Source organism: Oncorhynchus nerka, linkage group LG24 (assembly GCF_034236695.1).
Source record: "Oncorhynchus nerka isolate Pitt River linkage group LG24, Oner_Uvic_2.0, whole genome shotgun sequence".
NCBI lineage: Eukaryota > Metazoa > Chordata > Actinopteri > Salmoniformes > Salmonidae > Oncorhynchus > Oncorhynchus nerka.
In genome coordinates this window covers 59,858,300-59,869,861 of record NC_088419.1, presented here as the reverse complement: position 1 = coordinate 59,869,861, position 11,562 = coordinate 59,858,300, and the positions used below count along the sequence as shown (strand labels likewise).

General features: G+C 40.4%; 1 protein-coding gene and 1 long non-coding RNA gene across 3 annotated transcripts in view; one reads left to right on the top strand and one right to left on the bottom strand.

Annotated features, from left to right (window-relative positions):
• Positions 1-906: 906 nt before the first annotated feature.
• LOC115107397 (uncharacterized) lies at positions 907-4,607 on the bottom strand. The gene is made up of 3 exons (XR_003860196.2): positions 4,227-4,607; positions 1,453-1,564; positions 907-1,312 (listed from the first exon to the last, which is right to left on the bottom strand). It is a non-coding gene; the product is annotated as an uncharacterized LOC115107397 (long non-coding RNA).
• A 3,009-nt stretch (positions 4,608-7,616) lies between these two features.
• The window catches only part of LOC115108321 (single-stranded DNA-binding protein 3), a 106,260-nt gene continuing 102,314 nt past the window's right edge, over positions 7,617-11,562 (top strand). The window contains exon 1 of one of the 2 annotated variants that reach the window (XM_029632510.2): positions 7,617-7,797. In XM_029632510.2, coding sequence (XP_029488370.1) covers positions 7,742-7,797 — 56 coding nt within the window. In that variant the 5' untranslated portion in view covers positions 7,617-7,741. The remainder of the gene's footprint in view (positions 7,798-11,562) is intronic. The other variant, XM_029632512.2, reaches the window with a different exon arrangement.

The following is an 11,562-nucleotide window of genomic DNA, read 5'->3' as shown; positions in this document are numbered from 1 at the left end:
TCCAGTTGAAGCTCGCATCCGCTACAAGACCATGGTGCTTGCCTACGGAGCTGTGAGGGGAACGGCACCTCAGTACCTCCAGGCTCTGATCAGGCCCTACACCCAAACAAGGGCACTGCGTTCATCCACCTCTGGCCTGCTCGCCTCCCTACCACTGAGGAAGTCCAGTTCCCGCTCAGCCCAGTCAAAACTGTTCGCTGCTCTGGCCCCCCAATGGTGGAACAAACTCCCTCACGATGCCAGGACAGCGGAGTCAATCACCACCTTCCGGAGACACCTGAAACCCCACCTCTTTAAGGAATACCTAGGATAGGATAAAGTAATCCTTCTCACCCCCCTCTTAAAAGACTTAGATGCACTATTGTAAAGTGGCTGTTCCACTGGATGTCATAAGGTGAAAGCACCAATTTGTAAGTCGCTCTGGATAAGAGCGTCTGCTAAATGACTTAAATGTAAATGTAATGGTGTCAGAATGCAGTGCTGTATTAAACAATTCAGAACTAACTTGTTGACATATTCTGTTCAAAGCCAGATTAACTCATTATACAATGTATCCAAAACCACGAAGGCAGATTTATTTGACATGAATGCACCTAGTCACCCATCAATCACGTCAAACACCTGAACTAACAATTACATTGTTTTAAATAAATCAATAGTAAAAAATGTATACATAAGCCTTTTATACATAACATATACACATCTAAATATAGGTAAACATAAAATGATTTATTCATCAATGCCATAAACGTGGGACATTGAAGAGCACCATGTGAAATAGTATTACTATCCGAGAGCGCACACATTCTGCTTTTTCATTTTAGGAATTAGACCAGAACAAATCACACAAAATGTAAGACAGCATATTGGGATTTTTGGTGGGTGAGTTACAAATGGAGAAACAACTGGATGTGTAAGGTAGGTTTAATGTAAAAGGACTGCATTACACAGGTGAAAAAAAGGTAGCAAGAACAGTACAACACAACATTTTTAAATGCGTTCCTGAGTCTAGATGTTATCCAATCAGGAGAAGAACAAGTGAAGGAAGCAGCATATGGAAAATGGGTGAAGGTAAGGAGTGTTTACAGAGCTAAGATGGAGAGTTCCAAAGTGTCCAAAGTTGAGGGACTATAAAAGACAGTGTGGAATAAGGGGTACCTAGAGAGATGCTTAGCTATGGTTTAAACATAATGTTTCTGCACCCCTTCTAGGTCGTTGTCACAAATATCCGGTCCATGTCCAGTCATCCTCAGGGTCCCTCACGTCATTCCGTCTCAATTGCATCATTGAAATCGTGGTCATCGTGGTGTGTCTGTGAATCCCAACATTAAAGACAGCATTTCCACAAACTGAGCCATAAACAATACAATTTAAGAATTGAGGACAACATTTCATTGACAAAATGGTGGTTTACACTATGTCTACTGTGTGTGAATGATGGAAGAATCTTACCATAGTTGTAGGCCCATTTGAGTGTGTGGTGTCCCTTAGGCCTGAACATCAACCAGTACTGGGACCGTTGGAGACTTGGGATGCTTTCTCTCAAAGTGCTGCTTGAATGCATCTATGAAGGCCAAGTACAAAATGGAGGAAGTTAACAGTCTGTGGCTTTTGATTGAATTCAAGTTGACACGATTGATAAACTAAGCAATACAATGCAACAAGCTACTACAATTACAGATGAAGTCGGAAGTTTACATACACTTAGGTTGGAGTCAAGAAGACTTGTTTTTCAACCACTCCACAAATTTCTTGTTAACAAACTATAGTTTTGGCAAGTCGGTTAGGACATCTACTTTGTGCATGACACAAGTAATTTTTCCAACAATTGTTGACAGACAGATTATCTCACTTATAATTCACTGTATCACAATTCCAGTGGGTCAGAAGTTTATATACACTAAGCTGACTGTGCCTTTAAACAGCTTGGGAAAATCCAGAAAATGATGCCATGGCTTTAGAAGCTTCTGATGGGCTAATTGACATCATTTGAGTCAATTGGTGGTGTACATCATGGGAAAATCAAAAGAAATCAGCCAAGACCTCAGAAAAAGAATTGTAGACCTCCACAAGTCTGGTTCATCCTTGGGAGCAATTCCCAAACGCCTGAAGGTACCACACGTTCATCTGTACAAACAATAGTACGCAAGTATAAACACCATGGGACCACACAGCCGTCATACCACTCAGGAAAAAGACGCATTCGGTCTCCTAGAGATGAACGTACTTTGGTGCGAAAAGTGCAAATCAATCCCAGAACAGCAGCAAAGGACCTTGTGAAGATGCTGGAGGAAACAGGTACAAAAGTGTCTATATCCACAGAAAAACGCGTCCTATGTCGACGTAACCTGAAAGTCCGCTCAGCAAGGAAGAAGCCACTGCTCCAAAACCGCAATAAAAAAGCCAGACTATGGTTTGCAACTGCACATGGGGACAAAGATCGTACTTTTTGGAGAAATGTCCTCTGGTCTGATGAAACAAAAATAGAACCTTTTGGCCATAATGACCATCATTATGTTTGGAGGAAAAAGGAGGCGGCTTGCAAGCCGAAGAACACCATCCCAACCGTGAGGCACAGGGGTGGCAGTATCATATTGGGGGGGGGGAATTATGTTGATATATTGAAGCAACATCTCCAGAAATCAGTCAGGAATTTAAAGCTTGGTCGCAAATGGGTCTTTCAAATGGACAATGACACCAAGCATACTTCCAAAGTTGTGGCAAGATGGCTTAAGGACAACAAAGTCAATGTATTGGAGTGGCCATCACAAAGCCCTGACTCAGAACCAAGGAGGCCTACAAACCTGACTCAGTTACACCAGCAATGTCAGAAGGAATGGCCAAAATTCACCCAACTTATTGTGGGAAGCTTGTGGAAGGCTACCCAAAACGTTTGACCCAAGTTAAACAATTGAAAGGCAAGGTTACCAAATACTAATTGACTGTATGTAAACTTCTGGCTCACTGGGAATGTGATGAAAGAAATAAAAGCTGAAATAAATCATTCCCTCTACTATTATTCTGACATTTCACATTCTTAAAATAAAGTGGTGATCCTAACTGACCTAAGAAAGGGAATTGTACGGTATGAAAGACTATACCACATAGGGCAGTACAATAGCCTACACTTGGAAAGGAACCTGAAGGTACATACTGTACCAACCAATACTACTCACCAGACACAAGGCAGGTGTGGACCAGTGCTGCCTTGACTGCAGACTTCTGGTTTGCAGAAGCTCCCTTCTACTTAGCAGCCATCGCCATGGCATCAGTCAACAACTTCAACTTGAGTGGCACACATGTTATTTATCAATACCCCCTTAATTCTACCTCAAAAACAAACGTGTGAATACCAATTAATTTAAACCCCACCATAGCAGGTTGAACTAAATAAGGTTACATAAACCTGCCTACTAGTTATACTAATGATCTGCTGTCCAGAGGGTAACAGCAAACAATGTTTTCATGCAGTAAACTAAGCACACTGTTCACTCAAGAGAGGATGATAATCAGTCCATCTCTGAAACCTATCAAAAAGCCAGACTGAAATAATACACCTAGCTAGGGGAGCTACAAGTCAAGTAGTACATGAAGTAGGCAACCCACCCACCCCTCACCCACAAACGAACAATTTTAATTGTATTTAGGCAAGTCCTTACAATGACAGCCTACCCCAGGCCAATTGTGCGCTGCACTATGGGACGTCCAATCACGGCCGGATGTGATGCAGCCTGGATTCAAACCAGGTACTGCAGTGACGCCTCTTGCACTGAGATGCAGTGTCTTAGACTACTGCGCCACTCGGGGGCCCAAACATTCACCATCTAAGTTAGCTAGGTAGTTAACTAGCAAGCTAGACTGTTGGTTTTCTAAAAGCCAAATTTTCTCATGCATTTCAATGGCTAGACAAATAGATGGCTAATCTAGCTAGACTAATGTTATGAGCTAGCTAGGTAGATAACAGGCCTTTTCAATTCAAAACTTTCAGAGACAGTTCACAGAATTGTCCATTTAAACAACTTTTGCAAATGTATTAATTACAAAATGTAGCTAAAATTAAAGGGAAAGGGGGATACCTAGTCAGTTGTACAACTGAATGCCCTCAACTGAAATGTGTCTTGCGCATTTAACCCCTCTGAATCAGAGAGGTGCGGGGGACTGCCTTAATCGACATCCACGTCTTCGGCGCCCGGGTAACAGTAGATAGTTAATCCTGAGATTCTTACCTTTGCCTCGATTCGGCAGTCTCGTCCAGATCATCATGGCTCTGAGGAGTGACGGGAAGCTTGAGACAGACATTTGTTGTTCTTTATGATAGCCACATTAGCATTTCATTTTTGGGGGGTAATTACAAGCAAATATGTTGATTAAAGTCAACTTGTCCGAGAGACATTTACACAGTTATCAAAACATCACGCCAGGCTATTTTAAGTGTCTCTAAATTCCCCAATGGAAGAAATTAATGGTGGAAAATCGATTGGCACCATTTCCGTGTTTGACCGCTAGGTTTATGGGTATTATGACTCGTACTGTGGTAGACAATGTACACTATATACAAGGTCAGAACCAGTATCATCAATGTGCAGGGATACAGTGGGAGAAGGGGTAGATATAGTGCCTTGTAAAAGTATTCATCCCCCTTGGCGTTTTTCCTATTTTCTTGCATTTCAACCTGTAATTTAAATGGATTTTTATTTGGATTTCATGTAATGGACATACACAAAATGGTCAAAATTGGTGAAGTGAAATTTAAAAAATGACTTGTTTCAAAAAAATGCTAAAAATGTAAAATTGGTGCGTGCATATGTATTTACCCCCTTTGCTATGAAGCCCCTAAATAAGATCTGGTGCAACCAATTACCTTCAGAAGTCACATAATTAGTTAAATAAAGTCCACCTGTGTGCAATCTAAGTGTCACATGATCACAGTATATTGACACCTGTTCTGAAAGGCCCTAGAGTCTGCAACACCACTAAGCAAGGGGCACTACCAAGCAAGTGGCACAAGAAGACCAAGAAGCTCTCCAAACAGGTCAGGGACAAAGTTGTGGACAAGTACAGATCAGGGTTGGGTTATCAAAAAATTACCAAAACATTGAACATTCCACGAAGCACCATTAAATCCATTATAAAAAAAATGGTCTTTCTGACAATGAGGAAGAGATTGTTGTCCCGGCATTACACTGACAGATCTCTGACCTCCTCCCTGTAGATTGTCTCATCGCTGTCGGTGTTCAGGCCTACCAACGTTGTGTCATCAGCAAACTGAATGGTGTTGGAGTCGTGCGTGGCCACACAGTCATGAGTGAACAGGGACAAAAGGAGGGGACTAAGCACACACCCCTGGGGGGGCCAGCTTGTTGAGGGTCAGCATGGCGGAGGTGCTGTTGCCGACGTTCACCACCTGGGAACGGCCCATTAGGAAGTCCAGGACTCAGTTGCAGAGGGAGGTGTTCAGTCCCAGGGTTCCTATTCAAGGCAGTATCCAAATTAGAGTGGGTCCAGGGTATCTGGGTTGATGTTGTTGATGTCAAATCAAATCAAATTGTATTTGTCACATGAACCGAATACAACGGGTGTAGACCTCACTGTGAAATGCTTACTTACATGCCCTTAACCATGACGTTCAATTGCACTTCATAATTTCAGATGTGGATGCTATAGGGCTATTGTCATTTAGGCAGGTTACCTTAGAGTTCTTGGGAAAATGAACATTTGTGGTCAGCTTGAAACATGTGATTGCAGACTGGGACAAGGAGCGGTTGAAAATGTAAATGAAGATGCTTGCCAGCTGATCTGCGCATGCTCTGAGGATGCGTCTGGGTATTCTGCCTGGTCACGCGGCCTTGTGAGTATTAACCTGTTTAAAAGGGCTGTTTAAAACAACTTGCGGGCCATTTTTTACTTTTTGTTCAGTCATGTTACCTAGCTAGCTAACAACCTGCTAACTTTACTAGAAGTATAGAGTTTCTAAACCCAGAATACCAACAGCTCGACACTTCCGGGAATGCTTCTCGAAGCAGACTCCACAGACCAGACAGAGGTTTGGGAAGTCAATGGGAGAAGTGAAAAATTCTTCCTTCGTTGTTAATTTTCTCAAGATTTAAAGACACATCTAGATTTGAGTCAATGCCTAAAGTAGCTGTACATGTTATTACTCCAACTTGGTGAAAGTAACAAACTGACACGTTTTCATTTTCGTCAAAAACAACTTTATATCGAAGAAGTGCCTTTGATTTGATGGCCTACACATGCGCAGTTCGGCGCGAGACGATCTAGAGACCGATGACATGTTTCTGGCATGAGCTTAGCTAACCAACGTCGCCATGACATTGCCTACAAGCGTGATCAGGGATTTATTTTGGAGAAGCAATTTCTGGCATCTTCATACAATCTTTGCTAGTAGGCTATATCCGAACATTTGGGGGCACAGAAATAAAGGAAAAGGAATAGCTTCCTCAATGATCATAGCAATTAATGAATGTCTGATCTCTTGCATGTCATCATACACGTGACGTTCTTAAAGAGGCAGTTTACAATATTCTATGTAATGCATCTCAATAGGAAAATAATGCTTTTACACAATGGAGAAACATAATATGCCCAACAGGCATATTTACATCCTCAGTAAATATATTACAAATCTGTGACTCAGTTGTGATGCACAATACTTAAACTGATACATTTTGTGGAGACTGACTCGTTATTTTCATATGTTTTAATGCTGGCTGTATTGGCTTTCACACAATGGTCAGTTTGGCTATTTGTATAATTCAATTAGCTACCGTGAAATGTATTTGTCGAGCCCCTCACCTCCCTAGGACTGCTCAGTAAATTAAGTCAACGTTGGAGTGCAGTGAAAATGGGCTTGAGCCTTTGGTCAATCCAGTAGACCCCTTTTGAATGTATGATCTGAGAAATGTAAACCATCAGCTGACAGTGAAATGTAGTACACAAAGCTCATGTACTCTCCCAGTTAGTGAGCACAATCCATTTGTTTCTCTTTCAGGGACTGAACATTTAACAAGTCTGCATAGGTCTGAGTGAGTGACCTCTCAAATTAAAGCTTGCTATAGTCTACCCAGTTTTCTTAGACATGTTCTCTTCTGAATCGTAGTTATTCATTGCGAAACCTAGACATTTGTATTGATTATGATGATACATGTCTTACGTATGTTACCCATAGTAGTCTCCTTTTTTCCCAGTCAGAATTATAATGCTGAGAGCTCTCTAATGGATACATTATTCAGTTCAGTCCATTCATTGTAACCTGGTAGAAAAAAAGAGACATCTATAAAGTAAATACTTTTTGTATCATGGTCAGACAAAATTGCCATTTTGAACATTTATATTCAAACAAGTACGAAGGCCTTAAGCTGAGGGCTTCAGTTAGTCTGTTTTTCACATCTCAATCTCTTACATGTTTCTGAGGTCAGTAAACAAGAAGAGTGTGCGTTCCCCTTTAAGAAGCCCCTACCATTCCATAGCGGAGGGAGTAAGAATACATTCTCGAACAGCGGTTAAGAGGGGAAAAAAAAATCCACCAGCGGTCTGTTTCAAGTCCCCCCAATAGAAACTGTGCCTGATTTGTGGCCAATGTTGGAGATGTAAAAAAAAAAAAAAAAAAAAAAGGAGGGGGGAGGAAAAACACTAAAGGGGTAGCTATGGAGATAGAACGTTTTCCTGGCTGCTTTCTTTGACAGGTGTTGAGAGGGGTAAAAGTCTTAAAACAGAATCCAGCATGTACGCCAAAGGTAAAGGAGCTGTCGTCCCTTCCGATAGTCAAGCGAGAGAAAAGTAAGTGAATTATGCACCATTTAAGAGTTTTACATGGTTAAAAGGAAGCTCCAACTTTCTAAACTATAGCTACCATAATTTAAAGGTGTGTACAGTACTCGCTCGCTCTCCTGAGTGTTGTTTACCCCTGCCGTGGCACGTCTCTTTAACTTTTTTGTCTTGTTAGTTGCACTTTCTCGTTCTTTTAGATGATATTTATTACAAAATGCTCGCACTTTGTGAACGCAACGCACGGAAGAGTTGTTCTGTCTTTTGTAGCTAGCTATGTTTCATTTGAGGTTCCGAATGTGTCGCTTTCTGGAATTTAAAGATATAATGTAGCGCACATGCAGCGATTGATTGCACGAAGTTACAGAATTGCTACTGCGAAAAAAACATTTTCTTATTGAGATTCTATTTTAAAATATGGCATATGTCTGTGATGCCTTTCTAGATGGAGTTGCATTGACGCGGACTCGCACCTTGTTTGAATGTGTAAAGTTTTTGAGACATGTTACGAGGGACTTTTCAAAATGCAATCGACCGGTACAGAAGGTCTACTAGATATCTTCTAGACGTCTATGCTACATGTTTTCTTCCATATTCTTGTTGATTAAGGACTTGTGCAGGACATCCCACATGAGCAACTGACGAGGACTTTGTCTTGTCTGTTAAATGAAACCTGTACCTGTCTTTAGTTATACCTACATTAGCGGATTAATCTCCACTCCATGGTAAAGGAAGTTTATACATACGTCAACTTTTTTAAAGCAATGTGTCATCTATGTTGACGTGTTACTGTAACATGTTTAGATTCTATAATATATATATATATATATTATTAAATTATCTCAGTCCTTTTAATGAAATATTTTGTGTCACTATGATGCTTTGAATATTAATAACTGCTATATCAGAGTTCAAACGAATATTTTATCCTCTTTAGGGGTAAGCAGAGATGCTGCCACAACTTTTAAAATGTCAGATGAGCGATTTTGATCATAAATGAAGACTGCTTTAAACCAGTGCTTTACACGAAGGCTACATCTTATGTACTTTGTTGCTTTCTATGCTACACAAACTATTGTGTAGGGACTCTGATAAGAGTAGCACCACTTCCCTCATGGCACAGCATGATTCCAAGAAGGTTGTGATATGAGAAACACTTTTACACATATTTACCCTTCACAGACGGTGTAACCGATGACTGACACACAATTATGAACAGAGTTTCTTGTCCCAAGATCACAGTGAATACTGTGGATACGATTAGATCAAGGCGGCTGGATAGCTAAGCTATCGCATGTTGCTTTTTTTCTTCTCATGTATGAATAAATACTTCTTAAAAAATAACCTCTTTTCAAACTTTTGGGGGCATTTGCTGCTCAGCCAGATGTTAGAATTATATTATGTAGTTAGTGTTCATTGAAAAATATTGAAACTTACTTGCCTAAGTTTGATTCATCCTATTGCTGACTGTGTGGGATCCTCATGATGAGTATTACTTGTAGGCTTCAGGTCTGTGTCTTAATTTCACCCAAATTTGAACGTGTGACGTAAATGGCAGACTCTCTCCGTTAAAGAAAATCTTTCCTGTGTATTGACAAACGGCGGCAGCATTGTGTGCTGAGGGAGTATGAATCCTAACTGAAAACAATTCCATGTGGTTCATGTACCAATACAGCAAGAATAACACATTTTGAATGGGCATGCCCAGATATTCCCTGATTTTATTATATGGAATCCTTTTAAACACTTGTGGAGTCTTACATATGCATCTTATTTGTTTACAATCAAAGGCAGATCCATTAGACACAAGTGCTCTTAAAATGGAGTGTTGGCAGAATATTTCCTCACTTAGTAATACAGAGACATACAGTAGAACAATATTCCCTCCACCCCATCCCTGTAAGTGTTACCTTGAAGTTAAATGAAGATACAGTTGTTCTTCATCTTGTTGTATGTACCATCCCACACAAGAAGTTTCACTCACAAGAAAAATGAAGTTATTTGATTGATTAAGCAGTGAACCCCCTGGCACCGTCCTCTGCATGTGTGTGTGTTCGGTCTCTGTGTGTTCTTAAGAGTCCGGTAAGCAGGTGATGGTCAGAGTGAGGATGCACTTACCTTCTCACCTAACTAATGACTCTGCCATGCACCATGAGGCAAATGCGTGTTTCTCTTTCCACTATGGTTAGTCAGGACGCTACCCCTTGTTGTCTGAAGTCTTGTTAGATTAACTGTTACTTAATTTTGAAATTGAAATGAAAGACCTATATGGTCTCTCTCTGTGCTGGTGGAGGTCGTCCATTTCTCACCAACATGTTTAGAATGCTTTCTGGTTTAGGTACAGCACAGGGGAGACCGTAGAGTAAAGGTGTCTAGTACAGAAACACTAATGGAGCAGATGGAAGTTATCAAAAGTGCACCAAGAATGCTAGGGTATAATGGCTTATCAAAACCTTGGAGGAATCTAGAAGAATAAAGACTGAACCTGAGTTTGGTAACTTTGTTTTTCTTCATTTTTTTCAAAAAATTCTACAAAATCACTAAGATTTTAATCTGATGACTGATGACGGTGTCATTCAAGGAAGTGCTCGACCTAGAGTTCAAGAGAGATGTAAAGAATGGAAGAGATGTTTGTTTGTTTACCTGTCCTTGAGGAGAAGCGTCAGATGCCTGTGGAAAAATGTAGAACAAGAACTCGTGCCCTTGTGACGAGAATAATTAATTCCATCACACTCACTCTTTCTGCACTTGATTTAATTTGATTTCCACAGGGTTGAAACAGAGGCTCCAACATTAATATGACCTTATTGTTTGTTAATTACAACGTCATTGAAATGGGCTGAGGAACCTGCTATCACAGGGCCCTTCTATGGAATTCATCAAATTCAATGTTTCTCATCATGATACAGTAGTCGGATGTGCGCGACCCTGTCAAACTTTGTAGTCTTTAATTTAAGGCAATGCATACTCTACACATATAGGTTAGGCCTATAATACATTTCTATAATATTCAGAGGATAATTGAATATCTTGAATAAAGTGTTTGCTTTGAATGTGTTTCTTTACATCCACACCCTCCCCTATATTCGCATGGCGTTTAAAAGAGTTCTTGAGGTCTGAATGCACAGTTTTGATATCACACAGATGGCCCTGCCATATGCATTTTGGACTTCTGAGAACGACATTTAAGAACCATGTACTCAAGGAATGCAAAAACATGCCACTATTTTGTGATGAACCTCTTATTTTCTCTGGTTTGCTTTGAATGAATATGCTCCTATTCAGAGGTGTCAACAGTCAATGAATTTGGTGCACTGATGCATCCGCACATATTTGTTAGCTGTCTCACTTTTGAAATAAGTGAGACAGTATAAATATTGAGGCTACGTGCGTGAAGTCAGTATTCAGGTTGGTCACGGCACAGACAAACTCATGAAGTCTAAGTGTATTCTGTTGAGTACACTGGCCCACACATTATATAAATGTTATAGCGACCTGATACCTTTTAAGTCTTATGTCGCTGATTTATTAAGTATAGACCGTGTGGAGTAGTCCAAATCACTGTTATTTCAGTACACTAGTAGTACATATTCATTATTACCTGATAACAATATCTAGTCGCTGCTTATTCCGTTTATAAACCATGTCTGGTTGGTATCCTGATGGTTTTCTATCTTTCTCATAGAATCAAACTTTCGTTGAAATGAATCAATTTCCCCAAAATGAAGACTCTCGGGTTAGAATACAATGGCGTCCTTTCAAGCGGAGCATGTCCAT